This window comes from Alligator sinensis, unplaced genomic scaffold, assembly GCF_000455745.1.
Source record: "Alligator sinensis unplaced genomic scaffold, ASM45574v1 scaffold829_1, whole genome shotgun sequence".
Lineage (NCBI taxonomy): Eukaryota > Metazoa > Chordata > Crocodylia > Alligatoridae > Alligator > Alligator sinensis.
Window position 1 is genome coordinate 1,063,028 of NW_005842399.1, and position 18,936 is coordinate 1,081,963.

At 40.1% G+C, this 18,936-nt stretch overlaps 1 protein-coding gene across 6 annotated transcripts in view; it reads left to right on the forward strand.

The window, feature by feature from the left end:
• SETX (senataxin) overlaps positions 1–18,936 on the forward strand; it is a 42,736-nt gene extending 23,800 nt beyond the window's left edge. For 3 of the 6 annotated variants that reach the window (XM_025211273.1, XM_025211276.1, XM_025211274.1), the window contains 14 exons: positions 975–1,204; positions 1,756–1,923; positions 2,265–2,421; positions 3,741–3,842; positions 4,378–4,493; positions 5,433–5,504; positions 6,343–6,492; positions 7,200–7,307; positions 8,406–8,593; positions 8,968–9,060; positions 10,442–10,606; positions 11,179–11,277; positions 13,094–13,181; positions 14,683–18,936. In XM_025211273.1, the coding sequence (XP_025067058.1) occupies positions 975–1,204; positions 1,756–1,923; positions 2,265–2,421; positions 3,741–3,842; positions 4,378–4,493; positions 5,433–5,504; positions 6,343–6,492; positions 7,200–7,307; positions 8,406–8,593; positions 8,968–9,060; positions 10,442–10,606; positions 11,179–11,277; positions 13,094–13,181; positions 14,683–15,498 (2,552 nt within the window). In that variant the 3' untranslated portion in view covers positions 15,499–18,936. Of the gene's footprint in view, positions 1–974; positions 1,205–1,755; positions 1,924–2,264; positions 2,422–3,740; positions 3,843–4,377; positions 4,494–5,432; positions 5,505–6,342; positions 6,493–7,199; positions 7,308–8,165; positions 8,258–8,405; positions 8,594–8,967; positions 9,061–10,441; positions 10,607–11,178; positions 11,278–13,093; positions 13,182–14,682 lie in introns of those variants that run through there. The other 3 variants (XM_025211275.1, XM_025211277.1, XM_025211278.1) reach the window with 3 other exon arrangements.

The window sequence follows — 18,936 nt, forward strand, 5'->3', positions numbered from 1 at the left end:
CTTCCAGCAGCATGTTTCACAGGGTCCATTCTTGGTGCAGGTTTAACTTCTTGGTATTATTTTCTGGCATTCCATTTTAGCAAGAGCTTCTGCTCCAAACTTGTTATCTAGTTGGCTGAATAGCAAATTGAGTTCCCTTTTAAAATTGAAACAGTCTCCGAGCAGAATGGTTTGTAACGTTTATTCAAGCATCACTGTCAATATTTGATCAGACCTTCCACCTAGGTTTGTAGTTTCAAACTTGAAAATGGCTGTTTTTTGTTATTGGTGGTGATGGTTTATTTAGACATTGCAGATTTCTTCCAGATACTATTCCTAAACATCTGTGGAATCACTAGAAAACAGTTCCTCTCTCTGTAATAGTGTGCCTTATAATATTTTAGCACTTAAGTTTTCTTCTTTTCATAGTGGCATGTTTTTAGCTACTGTGATAAAAATGGGATTCCTTTTGGAATGATCCAGCTCTGTTCTTAGTTGACCGAGAAGTTAAATGGCTACAAGAGCTGTAATAGGCCAAGAGTCAAACCCACGCATGTCTCCCATGTAGTTTTTATAAGCTTGTTACAGCAAATATCTAAAACTGCTTGGGTAAAGTTGCTTTAAAGCCAAAACTTAATGGTGAGTAAGGTCTGTGTGCACTTGGGGGACCAGACATACAAGATGCTGAGTGCCCACAACTCACATGAACTCAGCTGGTTAATGCTTAATATCTTCTAGAAGATGAGCATGGAGTTTCAGAAATCAACTGTTTGAAAGGAAATGTAACCATTGCAATTGGAAAATTTAATGGTAGAAGAGTAGACTATGTTATTACTTGCCAAACAAAGTAAAGCAATGGAGGTAAAGATCACAATCACAGTTGACTGGCTTATTGGTATTCTTGCATCAAGCAGCATCTGGTCCTAACAGCCCAATGTACTATGAATTGATCCTTTTACTGTTATGATACTTTCTTTCCTCCTTTCTTTGTACAGGTCAAAATGAGCAGCATATTGTTTGTCATCTTTTTGTCCAAACACGAGGCAATTTGTCATCCTACATAAATCAGCAGGTGAAATGTGAAGTGGTCAGCTCTCTAGTGACTACACAACGAAAGTTCAGAGGTCTGCTACTGTTGGGTAGGAGTCCTCTAGCTAAAGCCATCGTACATCCAGATTATAATGACTTCTGTCCAAGAGACTTGAGTACAGCTTCCGAGAGAACTGTGAGTCCTCTACAAGTTAAATAGTAATGCTAGTGAAAGTGTGAAAAGTAGGCCAATTTGTACCTTTTATTTTATCTGGCTTCTTGCATTTTAATTTAGAAAAGTCAGATAAAAGGTTAGGGCCTGACTGAATGTGGTACTGGGTAGCTGAGTGAGGTTTGAAAAAACATCTTTCAGTTTCAAACTGTCTTGGCTTGTTGGCATTGATGAGTTTGGGGTAAAGCTAAAAGAGGTTGAACATGTGTTTAGGTGACTTTATTGTTATGACTTAGAGTGCAGTATTGTATTAGTATCTCTCTCAAAGAAGCATTCAATTGTCTACTCTTCTGTGGAGAACTATTGGTTTAAAAAAAAAAGTAACTTGGAATATAGGTTTGAGAGGAAACAATCTTCTCCTTGCAGCTTCCAGATCAGGCATTTGTATACAGAAGCAAATCCAGGCTCAATAACTTGTGTACCCTTGAGGCTCTCCATCCTGAAGACATGAGGAGAAACATCTGAAAATTATTTCATTTGGAAATGCAGTGTTCCTTTTTTTTCTTCCCCTGTAGACATCATACTATAAAGAATACAATGAAGATCAGAAGAAAGCTATTGAAACTGCTTATGCCATGGTGAAGCAGCACCCAGGGCTTCCTAGAATCTGCCTGATTCATGGACCACCTGGTACAGGGAAATCAAAAACTATTGTTGGACTCCTGTTCCGAATCCTAAATGAGGTATGCAGTATGGAACTATAATCACCTTGGGTACTTGGTTTTGCTTGCCGAAAAGAAAAAGCAAAACCAAGTCAATAATCTAGCGAAGTAAATGGAATGATTACTGTAATGAGGTACTTGTTGTTGTAGCCATTAGGAAATGTAATTCTTTCACATAAAGCTTTTTGTTATATGGCATAAGAGGCTATGAGGTTTTTATTGGATGCTAGCTACAACACTGGAAATGAAACGTGTTTCTGAGTAAGCCAACCAGATTGAGAGAAGTGCAACTGGTTAGTCTTTTCATTTCAAATGACCAGACTCAACAACATGTTTTGATTTCTTTGTTAATTAACCAACAGAAGTCTGGGAAGGAGAATCCAGCTCAAAATATGAATGCCAAGATCAAACGAAATCGTGTTCTGGTTTGTGCACCATCCAATGCTGCTGTTGACGAGCTCATGAAAAAGATCATCCTTGAATTCAAAGAAAAATGTCAAAATAAAAAAAATCCCTTGGGTATGAACCGATCATATGTTTAAAGCTTTTCATAAATGGGCAAGTTTGAAGGTTAACTAGGAGGCAGCTCCCTTCATAGTATCACATTATGGATAAAGCATGTGTACAGTTACAGTATTGTGGGGCTAAAGAGTAAGCTACATTTTCTCTGAAGAGTATAATTTGTATCAACTCAGGCTCCATGCTTGTTGTTTTCATATATTTCTCAAGAAAGCACATGCCATAAATTGTTTGTCAATGGGTTATATTCTTTATTAATAAGTACTTGTACTTCATAATTTTAAGTCATCACTAATTCTTTTTCTTCCTTTGTGCTAATATTCGTTCTCTGCTTGTTAAGCATGTCCCTAAACTTGGGGTGGAAGGTTGTTTGTTTTATATATATATAAAAAAAAAAAAAGCTGCTGGAATGTGGCTAGCTTTAAGTTTAAAGGCAATTCAAATTGAGGATAAAACTCTTGCAATATGCTTTGACGTTTAATTTGCTTTCTTGGTTTTTTTTTTGTCCTGTACGGGTCTGTGCTTGTTGTGAATTTGGCAAGGACTAAACTAGGCAACAGTGTTCTGAAGGCTTTTTTTTTCTGCAGAGCTGATACTGATTCCACAGTCATGTGTACACTGCATTTTTTTTTTTGCAGTCTTCTAACAGAAATGTGCTTCTAATAGAAATATGCTTCAGGAAAAGAAAAGCTTTTCTCAAATAGCAGTATTGCAAACTTGGCTAGCAAAGCTGAAGAATGCATTACCTAAATGAACAAAAAACAGATCATGTATTATATGAGGCAACAATTACACATGCAAATAGATCACATTTTTTTCTGAAACGTAGATCTGTTAAATTACTAGCTGCCTTCACACAGGTATGAATTAATTGTAGTAATCTCCTGATAGTAGAAAACCCCTGCTCTGTGGCATTCAGACTTTTTCAACCTTCTTGGGTCAGTGTACCCCCGTCAGCCGGACATGGACCCCTGGTACATGTACCCCCCAGTTGACAACCCCTGCCATAGAGGCAAGGGTTGTTGTGGGTAATATCCTTTATTGAGTCAAGTGAATGGTTGGAATAGACTTAGACAAAGTGACCTGAAAAAGAACACGTTGCATTCAGAACCTTGCCTACAGTCCATCCCAGCCATGCAATTGATCCAATAAAAGATATCACCCACAAAAATCCTTGCCTCTCACTTTTTTTTAACTATTACAGCTACCACATCACTCAAACAATCTGAATACCATTTAATTATTGGTTTTAGTTCTTCTGAAATGTATTTCTCAAACGTGCTGTCTAAGAGGATTCTAACAGTGTGGTTTCTGTACAGGGAACTGTGGAGATATAAATCTAGTGCGACTGGGTCCACAAAAATCAATCAGCATTGATGTCCTGAGATTCAGCTTGGATAGTCAAGTTAGCTACAGAATGAGTGAGTAAAGTGCAGATTTTGTTTATTTATTTGGGGGTTTTTTAGCCTTTATAAGGGGATGGTTTTGAGATTTGATGGGGCTGTGTACTTAGTTCCACTACATGGGGGAGAGCCTTTGTGATGGCAGATGTTTATAGAACAGTATATATTTTCCCAAAGTATTTCACAAACCCTTTCCTTTCTGGGCCTTTGAGGGGTGCTGTCAGCAAAGTTTGGGCTAAACTAATTTTTTTTTAAAGCAAGTATATTTTTTATACAAATAAAAGTAAGTTCCAGGGAAAATCTTTCACCTTTTTCTCCCTTCCCCCCTGATGAGTAGAGTTTATTTAAAACCCAGACACTGCATTCTGGTTAGTAAACAAGAGATGCTAAGTTCATTTTCATTGCCCTAGGTTAGGGGCAAGGTGGGAGCATAAATAGTAATGAGTAAAGTAGGTGCTTTAAACTCCTCTTATTTTTCATAACTGTGGGAGGAGGTTGGTATGATTTTGTAGCACAAGTTTTAGACTTGTTTGTTTTTCATGTTCTTTTGTAGACCGGGGGCACTCTGGCCGTGATCAAGATATTCACAAGAGAAAAGAAGCTCTGGATCGTCAGCTGGACATGCTCTCTCGTCAGCGAGCCATGGATAGGTGTGAAAAGAGGGAGAAGGTAGTTTGACTTGGATTTCATTCCTTGCAACTTTTTCTGTACTCAAAATGGAACCTAGAGAACCTTCTTTCTGAGTCTGGCATATCTTTCTTCATTTTGAGTAGAAGAACATTTTCCTTTTCATTTCCTATGATCCCGTGACTCTCGCACACTATACTAGAATAGGCCAGAATCTCTCACAAAAAGCCTTTTCCTCTATCATTAAGAAGCTGTAAAAAATAGACATAAGTTAATATGCAGACTTGGAGATGGCAGTTTTCAGAGTCCTTTGCTAATGTTGTTGTCAACTGGAAGTGATACCCCTTTCTAACTAAACTTAATCAGGGTATTTGGAAACTTTTCATTCATTCGGGGGGTGTGTGTGTGTGTGTGTGTGTGTGTGTGTGTGTGTGTGTGTGTGTGTGTGTGTGTGTGTGTGTTAAGCTTTCTTTAATGCTTGAAATAGATGGATCCAAGTGACTGGACATGGCACAGCTTTGTGACCATGTTTGTAGTACTTCTTTATGGGTGTTCCTTAGAGTCATAGTTGAAGCCCCTGCCTGGGGCAGGATCATCCCTATCCAAACCATCCCATACAAACCATAACCTAAGCTCTGCATAAGTCTCCCAGTTGTTGCATTAAACGCTTGGTATCCATGCTCAAGTTACAGCTTACTGATGACAAATTGTGATTCATAGCAGTATGGAGAAAGGAAGTTCAACCTAAGATACTCAGACTCCTGAACATATGGCCTTGTAGACAGCTCACAATTTTGTATCTTTTCTATGAAACTGTGATCAGCTTGGCCAGATGTATTTAGCTCTTAAAAGACTCTAAGTTTGATCATGTTTAGAAAACCTTGAGGGTATAAGAGAACAAAGGGCCTTAACAAATATGCATTGTTAATTACACTTGAAACAAAGGTTCAGTTCATTTTTTTTTTTTTTTCTCTCCCCCAGAGCCAACAGTTGGACGATGAAATTGGCAGACTTTCAAAAGAGAGGCAAGAGCTCGCTTCTCAACTCAAGAAGGTAGGAATTTTTGCCTGGGGCAACTCTTTAAGACAGCCTTAGTTGAAATATTTATTGTTAACTTTTCATCTCCTGTGGAAGTGACTGTGGTTTGGACTTAAAGTGGCTGAGAGTACAAGTCCAAAGCTTTAGTGGTAGTTTGACCTCTGATAGCTATAAGCTGCCCATGAGTCTTTACTTTTTCCTTGGCAGGAAGCTTGGCTTGGGCTAATGTAGTCATTCTCAACCAGTGTACCACAGCACCCTGAGGTGCCATGAGATCCTTTCAAAGGTGTCATGGAGTGCCATGCAGTGTTAGTACTGTTAAGTTTGCAAACATGATTCACAAGAGAAACCCAGAGATTTGAAATGGAAATCCATAGTTGTGGTCTTTGTGAGTTTTGCAACAGAATTGCTCCATTATTTATTTGTAGTTAAAATAGTAAAAACTAAGAACAGGCATCTTCCGAGGGGTGTCTTGAATCTAAAAAGGTTTAGAACCACTGAGCTAATGGATTGCTTAACTAATTCAAACTATCTTTGCCCTGTAGCCTACAGGCACAGAAACAGACTTTTGCTAAGATTGCAGCCTGTATCTTGCAAACGTTGCAGTGCTTGGGAAGTCAAGTCAGCATAAAAATTTGGGCAGGTAGACTTTGCCTCATGTTCAGTTTCTTTGTGTGAGCACTAATCTTGCTGTAAGGAGCTAACTTCAGTATAACTGTACAATTAATACTTGGGCTTCTTAACTGCTAAAATTGGTTAGACTCTCAGGTAGCAAAAAAGGCAAACAGATTTGTCAATGACTGACTAAAGGAAAGATGAGTGGAGACATTGTGTCCTGTCCTTCTGCTCAAAGGTTCGAGGACGCCCACAGGAAGTGCAGGGCAGCATCATTTTGGAGTCCCACATCATCTGCTGCACACTGAGCACAAGTGGAGGTTTTCTGCTGGAGTCTGCTTTTCGACGGCAAGGACTTGACCCTTTCAGTTGCGTCATTGTGGATGAGGTCAGCAAAGCTATTAAACTACAACAATACTAAATTGCCTAGCAGTGGCCACAGCAAAACATTTGAGAGGACAGTGAAACATCCATCCTTATGAGTTTACTACTTAGGTTGCACTTTTTTCCTCAAAGCACTCTATTGTGGCATCTCAGAATCTGTTCTCCTCTCTGTCAGAGCCAGGCTTAGATCTCCAAATTGCCACATCTTCTGCAGAGGATAGAAAGCTTCACGCCCTCTTACTTAGCCAGTTTTTGTGGGTAGATTTCTTTGGTCCTACATATAAATAGGAACTGTCCAAATCCATTTTCTACCATGCCTATGAGAAATCCTACATCCACAAATCCTATATTTGTGAAATGCTTTTAAGTCAATTATCTCAGTCATGTATCTGGTATCTTAATGAATTAATGTAAACTGTAGCTCTTATCATAGGGATTCATCCAGATGGACGGGTTATATTTGTATATCTGTTTTGAGAGCTCTGTAAGTAATTGGATATTAAGAAAAGAAAATTTATTTTGGATTTGCTTGTTGAAAAAATTTAAGGAAAATATCTTTTTTCCCCTCCCCTTTTTTTGGCAACCTTTTTAAAAATGAATGTTTGAGTTACTCTGCATATGTTAGTGGAAAATATATAATGCTTCTTCTCTCCTTTCCTCCCCTTGGCTTATAATTGGAACTTTATTTCTTCTTGTTTGAACATATGAAAGGCAGGACAAGCATGTGAGGTTGAAACACTCATTCCACTGATACATCGCTGTAGTAAACTTGTCCTTGTTGGCGATCCCAAGCAACTCCCTCCCACTGTAATATCTATGGTAAGTATTTAGATTGTATTGTTTCTTTTGTATAATGGAAATAGTGAAGATACAGTTAAACTAGTAACACAAGCTGCAGATGTACTTAATTTAAGGCTAGGTTGGAGCCTATGAGCTTATGCTACATACAGAGAAAAAGGATCGTTCAGTAGTTGAGGGCATTGGCCCTGACCTCAGCTGACCCACATACAATCTGCGCTGCCACAGACTTAGTGTGACCTTGGTCAACTTATTGTGGGCATGTCTGAATGCAATAAAAAATGTGACAGTAACCTGTGCATAGACCCACCTGAAATTATTTTAAGCTAGCCAACTCAGTTCTCAGTAAACTTGTAGCTGCAGCAACACAGAGCTCAGCACAGCTGGGAGAGAAAAGAAATAAAAACAGAAGGCATGCGTACTGCTTGTGTCCTTCTGCCAGTGGGCCTGTCAAGACTAGTAAGCTAAAAAGATCCCACTTTGAAGGTCTTATATTCCAGATACTAGTTAGAGTATTTAACTCTATCATAGTAATCATGGGAAGAGAAACTGTGTAGTGTTGAATATCACACTGACAGTGGAGCTGATACGTCTAGAGAACTGATGTACTTGTTGGCTGAGGCTGACAGGAACTTGCTTAGTGCTGTGTTTGCACATCTCATGAAAGCTGCTGATTTACAAAGTAAATCTAAATTTAAGAAAAGAACCTGAACTGAAGGTGTTTGTTCTCTTTTAACAAATTTGCCATATTTTATTTTTTTTTCTATTCCTATTAATTTAATCCAGGTAATTTAAAAAATGTAAATGTAAGTAATTTATACAGCACATAGCTGTTATGTACCGGAAACTAGTTTAGGCATCTTTCTCATTTACCCTCAGGGTCGGTTCCCTGTTGCTAAAATTCTGCTGAAGTAATGTGGTAAACTTACTGACAACTACAGACTGAAAACTAAAATGTAAATATTTGTATTGTTCTAAAACTCAGCATCTCATCAGTGAGGTAAAGGAGTGAAAACTGTGTCCAATACCACAAGTTTAAGCCCATTTGGGAATGCCTGTGATTAAATTAAAGATGCACCTAACTCTCCAAAACTCAATCCTGTGTCTTCCCTCTGGCAGAAAGCTCAGGATTATGGCTATGATCAGTCCTTGATGGCTCGTCTGCACAAACATCTGGAAGAACAGGTGCAGCAAAATGTTATAGGGAAGCTACCAGTTGTACAGCTGACTGTGCAATACAGGATGCATCCTGACATCTGCCTCTTCCCATCCAACTATGTTTATGGGAAGACTCTGAAGACTGACAGGTGAGTACTATTCTGATAGCTTTTTAAAAGCGGGTATTTATGGTAAACTAACAGGACTTGTTTGCCATTTCAATAATTATGCTTTTGTGGGAGATTTCTTTATGTAAGAGAAGAAAAACCTTTTTTTAACTAATGTGAAGACCTATGTTCCCCCCTTTCTCTAGCTCTTGGCTTTGGTGCCTGAATTCACTAGCTTGCTGTCTGTGATATTGGGATAATTCTTTGTCACCAAGAACTCAAATGCATGCTTGGATCTAAGGAATCCAGATGAGAAGCTGAAAGACCTCTGGTTTTTGTTAACCTTGGTGAATAAATGATGTGTCAGTGCTCTAAACTTTACGGTCACCTGATTATAATTATGTTTTTTTTTATAGAGCAACAGAGGAGAGCCGATGTTCTTCAGACTGGCCATTTCAGCCCTACCTGGTCTTTGATGTAGCGGATGGGCATGAGAAACGGGATAAAGAGTAAGTTCTCCATTCCCCTCTCCAACAAATCCTAAATCTACTGCGGAGATTAACTGCAGCTGATGTTTTTTCATGGATGGAACATAGTCAAATCTCCAGTCTAAGCTGGACATATCTGACGTTCACAAATGATAAAACTTAGTTACTCAGGGATGAATCGCCACTCTGATATCAACACATTTATCTTGCCTTTATAAAATGGCTTAGATGTAAGTAATTGTGAGTTGATGCAAGACTGTTCAACCTGCACAGTTGTCTGATAATGAATAAGAGAACTTACGAAGAGTCTGTTCCCAACTGAGAATGAGTGTCTCTACACACTTCCAGTTTTTTCCTTTTTTTTTCTTTTCATGTCCCATTTAGAAATCGCTTTTCCTACAGAAGAATATTCACAGTTAAGTAATAAGAGGTCTTTGACTGAAGGATGTGAGCAGGGGGCCCTGACTATCAGCTTCTTCTGTCTCTTAGCCCTGGGACTTTTCCTGGCTGTCTGATGTCAGTCATCTTTTAGCTTTAAAAAGCTTCTGTTGCCTGCAGTTAGTCTGGGGGGGGGTGGGGTTTCCACTGAAAATCTCTGAATTTTCCTCTGACTCCATTCAGCCCAATCTGTGATGCATATAGTCTGCTGCTGCTTTGCTCTTTCAACCATGGTTTGTGCTGAATCCTCTGATATCTGATTTTGGCGCTCTCTTCTAAGGGATGTTGTTACATCAATTCAGTTCTGAAGAGGGATGGGCTTTTGTTTCATCTACACATGCTTCAGCTAACTTGAACAAGTGAAATGGTGCAAAACACTCAGCAGCATCTGTCTGGACTTAACTCAGTTTTGTCTGTCTCTGTGCTTGCTTCATTTCCATCTTTGGGATGGCATCTCAGCTGTCTCTTGCTTTTCAAGGGCGCAAGTTTTTAGTTAATATTCTGTTTGTGATAGCATGGACTTTTGGTCCCAGGCACCTTGGTTTGGTGGCTTACAAGCAGTCAGTTCATACCAACTGTTGTTGCTTAACCTAGAACCTGTTCTCCAGGTCTGTATGATGTCACTGACTTGCTCTTCACCATATAATCCTGTGATTTATGATGCTGGAGGGCAGAGTTAGTGTGTATTTCCCCCCCACCCCAATCAAGTGAGGAATTATACTGGAAAATTTTCAGAGCTCACATAATGAAAGCATCACCACCTTTCACAGCAGGTATTTCCCAATGGCAACGCTAACTTGCTGGTTGCTTGTAAAATGCTTTGAGACCTTAAGGGAACTGCAGAAGTATAGAGCGTGAAGCGGTATTGCAAATCAAAGCACATGGCTTGCACTGAAGTATTGTGTTGGAAAGATCACTGGGAAATACACATGTATGTATTGAATCTTGTCTTTCTCTTGTTCAGTTCTTTTACAAATCCCCAGGAAGTGAAGCTGGTGGTGGAATTAATTAAAACAATAAAAGAAAAAAGAAAGGATACTGGTTCTCGTAACATTGGAATAATCACCCCTTACAATGCACAGAAAAAGATAATTCAACAAGAACTGGACAGAGAATTTGGAAAAGACAGGTAAAAATGCCCCACAGGTTCTGAATGGGACTATATCCCCTTAGATGGAAGTCCTTTTGCTTTTCCTATGTTAAGCAGGGTAGAAACTGTTATAGTTAGTATTTCTTGATGCTGTGAAAAATCTGACACTTGGCTGCATCAGTTAGAAGTATAGACAGGAATTCAAGTCTTTTCTGTTAGTGAGGTCCTTTGGTACCATTTTCTAGTTCATGCCTCATATGCTGTTCAAAAACAGAACTTACTAAAGAAGCAAGGATTTTTGTGGGTGATTGTCTTTTGAACCAACTGCATTGTTGAGAGAGACTTAGACATACTTTCAAATGTAGCACATAAAGAGCACACTTGTAAAATTGATTCCTAATCTATACTGAATCTGAATGGCATTTCAGTAATAATCTTGGCCTCAGGAAATGAAGGTGAATGTTTTAGGACAGTGCATGATGCTTCATCTCTTCATTGGTCAGAAACGGAAGTTTACAGCATGGTTTATTTCAATAGGTTTAAACTTTCCTAGAAGTGCTGAGGACATGTGGGTAGGTCATTACATGGCTCTCCATTCCTTTCCTTGCTAGAGCCGGAGAAGTTGACACAGTGGACGGGTTCCAGGGCCGACAGAAAGACTGCATTATAGTGACATGTGTCCGAGCGAACAGTGCACACGGGTCGATTGGGTAAGTCTTTCCGTTCCATTCCTTTCCAAACAACAGCTGCTAGCACCATTTGTGGCACATGTCACAGGTTGCCCCCCAACCCCCGGTTTAGCTGACTGATTCTCCAGCTGGCTGCTCACATGGGGTTCACTTTTTGGTTTTTGTCAGCCGGGTTGCATTAAGCTCTTTACAGACATAGATTCATAGATTTCTAGAGTCAGAAGGGACTTGGTAGATCATCGGGTCCGACCCCCTGCTCCAGGCAGGCAAGAGCACCTGTCTAATCTCTTGAACACCTCTAAGGTAGGGGAACACTACCTCCCTTGGAAGCCCATTCCACAGTCTAGCAACTCTTACCATAAAGAATTTCTTCCTTATGTCCAATTGAAATCTATTCTCCTTCAGTTTGTAGCCATTATTTCTGGTAACCCCGAGGGGCGCCCTGGTAAACAGAATATCCCCTATTCTCTGCTGACCCTGTCCACAATGAGTTTGTAGGCAGCCACAAGATGGCCTCTCAGTCTTCTCTTGCTGTAAAATGCTTTCCCCATTATTCATTTTCCATTTGGACAGCTTTAAGGATGGTTGTTTTGTCATCATTGTGGTCTACCTTCCTGTATGTGGGAGGGAAAGTGGTCAGTTCACCGTTTCAGTGTACATTAAAACTTTGACCTTAACAGTCTTAGGAACAGCAATTTGTGCTTTCCAGTTCTCTTGTGGAGATGTGATGTCTACACTAGAGAGCTCTTCTTTTTCTCAGAATTCTTAATGATGGGCCATTTGACAAGTTGTTTTCCATGACTGAGAGTTTTGAGCACCCTATGTGTGAAACTGCTAGAAGGCGTGTTTCATTAACACTGTGGTAGTTCCCAGAGCTGGTACTTGGACATATTGATATTAAATTGGTGTCAGCAAGCAGCCCTGCAGTCAAGCAGTTATATGACTGTTGAGCTCAACTCAAGGTTTTAATTTCAGGGCCAAGGATTAAAGACCTGTGTTGGCCAAATACTGATCAGAAGTTGTTTCATATATTGCCTATGTAGAGTGCAGGCACTGAAACTGGCGGGTTTGTTAGGAGTTTATTAAATGGATGTTGGCAGAACTGGAGCTATAAACAGTGAAGGAAGCGTCATTCCCTGCTCAGGTTTCAGTATGGTATTTTGCGATGCTGTGATCCTGTTGTATATTGAGTCCTCCAGTAAAAAAACAGGCTGGATGTGACCTGATGGTTCTAATTTCACACTTTTTTTTGGCAAGGAATAAAAATGTCAGGTGTTGATGCATCACAACAGAGCAGAAATTACATCAACAATGTTTTTCCTTTTGCAGGTCACCTTTAAAATGAATAAAATATTCAAAAACAGTATTGAAACATTAAATAGAAAGTTTACCTTTTAATCCTAACAAATATTATTGATGTATATCAGTTCATTAAAGGAAACTCAGAAAATTTGACAGCTGAAATAAAGTTGCTGTCTTCCATCTGTGAGTCTGGTGAGGGAAGGGAAGTCATAGGAAGAATAAGATGACTTAAGAGATGGATTAAGCTGAAAACAGCAGGAGTGGGTACAAGGAGGGAGCAGAGAGGCCACTAAAAAAGGAGATAGTGGCAGCAGGAGGAGCTTCTGATGATTTTTTACCAGGGAGCAAAGTAATAAAGGGAGGGTGGGTAGCAACCAAGGCTTGCTGAGTAGGGAAGGGAAGGTGTGGGAACAGGGAGTGGAGGACAAGGCCTTCTTTGCTACTCTTCTCTGTTTATTTCAACAGTGTTGAATTCTTAAAAAATCTGAGTTAGTCATGGAAGAGACAGCAACTTAGTTTTGTTCCTTTATTGTAGGTTTCTGGCAAGTCTTCAGCGTCTGAATGTTACCATCACCCGAGCCAAATTGAGCCTCTTTATACTTGGAAGATTAAAAACACTCATGGTAGGTGCAGGGTTGAATTGCAGCAGCTCCTGTTCCACACTTCGGGAATAAGGGAATGAAAGCTGTTCCTAAGCCCACCCCTCTTGTGAAAGAGGGATCTGTTTTAAAGTTGCCGCGTTCATGCAGTCCAGACTCCCCATTCTCTCCCGTGTCAACAGATGAAAGCAGTTACCCGGAGCAGTCTTCCACTATCGTAGTGACTTGCACGTGAGGAGATTGGACCAGAGAATCCACATTGCCCCTCACTCTCAGGCTTTGCTCTTTTTTGCTTTATAGCTGATCTGCACGGTTTCCTGATGAGAAGTTACTGGTTTAGCACATGCTAAGAAGGCCAAATAGGCATAGACAAAGTGAGGTTACTCCCAACTCCTGGCTTACTGATGTCTTGCTTATCTCATTGCTGCTAGCACTTTAGGTCATAAACAGAACAGCTTAAAGCGAGGAGGAAGGCAGGTGAGGAAGATGATATTAGCTGAATTACTTAAAGCAATGTGAGCTGAACTTGACCTGTTTTTCTCTTGGTGGTTCGTTCATTGTAAAAAGTGGAAGTGCCAGGACTGTTCTGAAGCTGTCTTTTTTTGTTTGTTTGTTTTGTTTAGTTAAACCACTCAGGTTAGAGATCCTTATTTAAAAGATAGCTAGGAAATGTTCCTGTTTTCAGTCTCCTTGTCCTTATACATGGTGACTTGTGTCTAGTAGGTTCAGCCTGGCAAATGATAAAATCTTATACACGTAGGAAGCCAGCATGCCTTTTTGAATTTCAACTCGCACAACTTGCTTATGTCTGAGATCTTGTTGCCTACTCATGGTAAGGAATGCCTAAGGACTATAACTGATTAACTTAAAAATCTCCACCTCCTCCCCTCCATTGCACTTCGGTTTATGATGTGGATTTCCTAGCACTGTTTCACAGTTTTCCCTGAATAGCCAGTCCTTTTTCCCTATTTATTTCAATCTTGAGTACAGCACTAAAAGGAGAGTTGTTTTTTTTTTTTTTTTAAACAAGAAAACGTGGGTGTGCAGCCACACAAATGGGTAGAGGTGGCTATTGGAGCAGAGGTATTTTAAAGTACTTTAAAATACTCAAATCCATTTTTTTTTATTTTTTTTTTTACAAGTTATATAGATTTCCAGCCTAATGGCCCTTAAAATTGTCAAGTTCTATTGTGCTCCTTTAATATACCGCTAGGTGGCAGTCAAACCATATTCTAATCCTGCTTGGCATAGAGAGGGACTTCAATCCTCAATTTGGTGGTTCCATCCAGGCATTGTCATTTCATCTCTGCTAGTGCAGCAGCGACTGAAAGGATCCTCCCTTACGAGGCCTTTTTGCTTTTAAATGCAACCTTTGAGAGAACCTTTCATCCCCGGAGCAAATATGAAGGTAGTTCCTCTGACGGCAGTGTGAAGTGAAGCTGTGCAGACTGAAAAAGAGCCCTGTATGCATGCTCAGACTTCTCTTTGCACTGGTTTCTTTTGGCAACTTTTTCTTCTTTTTCAGGAAAATAAAGACTGGAATGAGCTGATACAGGATGCTCAGAGGAGGGGTGCCATCATTAAGACGTGTGACAAGACCTATAAGAAGGATGCTGCTAAAATCCTAAAGTTCAAGCCAGCATTGCCACGGCCACCTCCCCGTTGTCCCAGTACTGTACTGCCTGAAAAGGCTACTCGAGGGCAGCCTTGTTCAGGCAGTGACAGGCAGATTGATGTCACCAACAAGAAAGACAGCAACAGTTCGAGGAGTCAATCTGACAGTGCTGGACCCTTGGCACAAGATAGCGGAGGGCTGAAACGGCCACAAGAATCTCAGGGTTCAGACACCAGGGGTGTTGCTGTACCCACGGAAGCGAAGGCTGCAGTGCAGCCTGCTGTTCGAGAGAGACTACGGGATCCACGACTGGCTAAGAGAACTGAAGCAACAGGGAAGGAGCAGGCCTTTAAGGACGGTAAGCCCTCACCTCTGAGAAACCCAGGAATGACATCACGAAGGGCCTCTGATTCATCTTCAGCGCTCAGGAGTCAGAGCAGCACTGTACCACCCTCTGTCTCCAAGGCAGACACTTCTACCAAGTCCAGCCAGTCTGAGAGACAGCCAGACTTGCCTGTCAGGTCTTCCCACATAGCTAGGCAGGACCATGACAAGAATGCTTCTGTGACCACGAGAGAGGCAGGAACTAAAAGTGAAGGAGACCAAAAAAATAAGACTGAGGGGAACAAAGACAGAACCGGCCTTCATGCACAAAGGAGAGCATCGGAACGGTCAACAGAGGACACAGGCTCCAGTAGTGCCAAGCGGAGAAAGATCTCCTCTTAACTGACATCTTCACAGGATCAACTACAGCAGGCAGCATTCCCTATTAAATTGAGTCACAGCGAGTCCTTAGAAATGTGGACTGCATTTGAAAAACACATGTTCTTCATATTTTTTTCTATCCCATCATTTGACTATGGGGGGGGAAGTCATACCTGCAGTACAAGGTGGGTAGTTGTCTTGTATGTAACAGTAGTAAGTTTTGAACAGTCTTCCTCAAAAGTCAAATGTAAATGTTTCAGGATTGTATATTTGTATAGTATACAGAGTTATTTTAAAGTTCAATTGAGTGAGTGTGCTGCTACTTGTTTTCCTGGCTAAATGTTAATTTCTCAATGAAAGATTTTTTTTTAAAGAATCAATAGAAAATCTAAGTAGATTTTTATTGTTGGCAGGTCTGATTTTCTTTAATAGCAAATGGAAAGTCTTGAAAAGATTGCGATGGTGATAACAAGTCAGATTTCTTTTTTATTATTTCTAAATTTCAACTGGTTCCATGTTGAAAATTTACGAGTGGGTGAGTGTTCAATAGGGAGAGGTTTGTGTTGTATGTTTTCTTTCCTCCTTTCAAAGGAACAAAGGATCCCGTGTTCTGGCTGCTTACTTATCAACTGGAGTCCTTAGTCTGCTGACGTCAGTTGAGTGGAGTCAGAAGAGACTAGCATTCAACTGGAGGAAAGCATCTGGGTTCCCACTGAAGTTGGTAGGAGCGGAGGGTTTGCCATGTCTTCAACTTGTCAGGCCTGATCACACCATTTCAGAAAAAAGTAGTAGCACATGAAATCTGGATCAGAGATCTAGTTAAAGCTTAATGTTGCTGATATTTGGCTTTGTTTTAGAGAGCTTGTTGATATCTACAGAGGCAACAAGGGAAAGCTGTTAGAGCTTAAGTAGGAGTATTGTCAGATTCTGTTTACGATGTTGATGTTCAGATACTATACAGGTAACAAGAAAAATAAAGCTGCAATAACTACTTTTTTCCAAGAAAGTCCTATTCTCCTCCTAATCATTTCTTAATGGAATGTAAAGAAAATACAAGTGGATTTACTTCATAGAATGTGCTCACATTCTCACAAAGCTATTCTTTGAATAATATAAGGAATATTTAGGGTTATAAAACCCAACAGCTAGCAGCACTGTTTATGGCATACAGACGGTGCTGAAAACATACTTCCCTTATGACCATGAAGATGACTTTTGAAGGGTTGACACTGACTAGAACTAGATGTCATGCAGATGAGGAGGAAATTTTCCCCATGCATTTCACTTAAAGTACTTAATGTTTTCAACCTGCGTTATACCCCTGCCATTCTTTTCCAAAGTCTAATCAGAGAAGAAGAAACCATGTGTGGGGTAGGCAGATGACCTCAGGACTAGGAAGAAGCCATCAAACTCTCTTACTTAAGTAAGACCTGGTAAGACTTGAACCCGCCTTTAAGGTGCAGAATTAAGACTTAACCTCATTGTGTCTCGGAGAATAGGCTAATAGTGCAGTGATCTCTGACCTAAACAACTGATGCCCAGCCCTGCACATACATTAATTTTGGTTCCATTACCAAAGGAGTTTTCACAGTTATCTGTAACATGAGAGAATGAATTCTGCCTCACTTGCCTGCCGCAGGTTAAAAAATTTTGCTAATGATTGTGTTTACATCTTGTTCCTAACACTTGGTGTAATGATTCATGCTGGGCTTGTGCCTTTCAAACCACTGACAAACACCTTCTAAATGGAGGTGTCGCCACAAAACACAGACATGCTATAACTGTTGGAAGAATAATAGGCCCGTAGCCTAAATGTAAATTGATATCAATTCATACACCCAAGCAGGGGCAGAGACGTGCTTTTCCAGTGACAGCTGAATAAATATACCCGAAGGTGTTCTTGCTGTATCTGCATGGCCCAGTCACTGCCTGCTGTTACCTGTAACAGTAATGGGTAGTGGGTATTGAAAGAGGCAAATTCTGGCCTCGGGGAGGCATGTGCAGTGAAGTCATCAAACTGACAAGCCGGAGTTTTAGCCCCAAAGTTTTGTTTAACTGTCACGGCATTACAGTCCATTTGTCACTGCTTTATTTAACCTACCAGCAGCTCCTTAAGCAATCATGAAAGCTGTTCGGTATTATGCATAATCTGCTGAGGATGTGGAAGGAGAAGAGCTCTTGGACTGAATTGTTTATTGTCATCAAGAGTTAAGAGTCTTTATAACTCAGATGACAGACTCTGTGCCCAGAGTGGATCTACATCTATGCTAAACAGAAACGCTGTGAAGCACAGTCTTCCTTTATAAACCTTGTGCCTCTCCTCGCTGCTGCAACATCATGTTTCCTGCCGTGTTTGCTCAGCATGGGTTAAAAGGGCTGGTTACCTTGCAAACTGCTGTAGGATCCTATAGCTATGGAAACCATGTAATGCGTATTTATGTGAATAAATGAAGGCAAAATCAGTCTCAGTCAGGAAATGCTTTTCTAACCATTAAATGGAAATCTGTTGAGCAATTTTTTTTAAAGAAAAAAAAAAAAAAAAACCTTCTTGGGACTCCTCTTCCACTAAATCCGCTGTACATTCCAGAGCATAACTTATCCCAGTAACAGTACCTGTCATGCCAGAAAGAGTTTTGTTCTGGTGTCCAATATTATCCTTGTGGCATTGCATCGCTTCTGCTTTGTGCATGTAGTTTTATAAATTGTGTATTTTTTCAATAAACCCTAATTGATGATGATGTTACAATCTCTCAGATGCTTCAGGCTTTTATTGCCGTTAAAGGAACTTGTGGTTTAACGCTTGCTTTTTATCTGATCCTGTGGACATTATCTTTCCACAGTCGCTTAGTTCCAGCATATCAGTCTATCGATGTTGTATGTTTTGTTTTGTTTTTTTTAAATTAGTAACGTAGGGACTGAGTTTGCACCTTTTATTTTTTTACATGGAACCTGCGGGGAGTTTGATGGAATAAAAACAAGAGCTTTCATAGTTTTATTAGTACTTTTTCTTCCAGATGTATTCAGAACACTTAATGTGACATTACTCACCCAGAGAATGTATATTACATGTACTAAAATGGTACCTGATACAGAGTTGTTCCATTAGCAATATATCTTCTCCACGACCCTTTCCTTTGCCTGCATGTCATGTAATAATCCTTTTAGTGGAGTGGATAACCATATTTGTCATCTATTCCCCCACCCCACTTTTTCTTTCTCACTAGTTCCTCAATTGGGAATATGGACATAAACTGCTAGTTCTCACATATTCCTGTTTGAGAGTGGAAGTAGAGGAAGCATTTCCAACGGTGGTAGTTTGGCTTGAAAAAGTTATTAATGAATGAGTGCAACACTGACACCATTTATTTTTAACTTAAAATTGTTTAATTTGATTTTTCCACCAAAATAAGTTTGGAGGAAGATGCTAAAGTTTTACTATACTGGTATCCAAACAGGCAA